Source organism: Eimeria mitis, genomic scaffold, assembly GCF_000499745.2.
Source record: "Eimeria mitis Houghton genomic scaffold, Emh_scaff1390, whole genome shotgun sequence".
NCBI classification, from domain to species: domain Eukaryota; phylum Apicomplexa; class Conoidasida; order Eucoccidiorida; family Eimeriidae; genus Eimeria; species Eimeria mitis.
In genome coordinates, this window is record NW_013569031.1 from 7,387 (window position 1) to 8,163 (window position 777).

Below are 777 nucleotides of genomic sequence, written 5' to 3' on the forward strand. Positions count from 1 at the left end.
TTTGTTTTAATCGAGGATCCTCCATAAGAAGAGAGAGATCAGCTTGTTTATCCGGGTGTTGCATATACCGTAGCTGTGCAATAGCATACCCATTTCTGAACAATTGTTGCTGGGATTCATATAATTCTTTTAATTTTTCTATAAATATTAAAAAAGAACGTAAACGTTTATCTGTTGTTGCTGATTGATCCCATTTATCTTTCAGATCACGTGCTGCTAGCTCTAAGTAAGCAACAAGAAGCTCGCTGCTATCCGTCCATTTCGCGGCGAGTTTCGGCATATTCTGAACTTCTTTTGCATATTCTTCTCCAGATAAACTTGGATTTCCTAATGTTACTTTAAGAGAAAAAAAATCATTATATTTATCCAAGGTATCTGCTAGAAGAAATGCATACCTGTTCATCAGCTGCATAACATCCCGCTGCTCCTCGTCAACGCTTCCTAAGGAATTCAATATTTCTTGCATTGCCTCCAAACAACCCTGTGGATATATTTGTTTTTCTTGTGCATCTTTAGAAGTTGAATATAAAGAACGAAGAGAAAGCTTTAAGTCAGATTCAGGTATTGCTTGTACCTCAGCTACACGAACCTCCATACTTTGTTGCTTTCCCTCCACTCTATCAGCTGCAGCAGAAAAAGCTGCAGCTTCTGCTGCAGAAGCAATTGAATCAGAAGCATTCTGCTGACCCTCCGTCAACGGGTCTAGCACAGAATCTGATGCAAGAGAAGAACGAGCGGCGGCAACCACCGCCACAGCGGCAGCAGCTGCAACTGCCA

At 41.2% G+C, this 777-nt stretch overlaps 1 protein-coding gene across 1 annotated transcript in view; it reads right to left on the minus strand.

Annotated features, from left to right (window-relative positions):
• Window positions 1-6: 6 nt before the first annotated feature.
• Window positions 7-777, minus strand: part of EMH_0035980 (uncharacterized protein) — a gene marked incomplete at both ends in the record, with an annotated part of 1,048 nt that continues 277 nt past the window's right edge. The window contains 2 exons of the mRNA XM_013495027.1: window positions 7-73; window positions 396-775. Coding sequence (XP_013350481.1) covers window positions 7-73; window positions 396-775 — 447 coding nt within the window. The remainder of the gene's footprint in view (window positions 74-395; window positions 776-777) is intronic.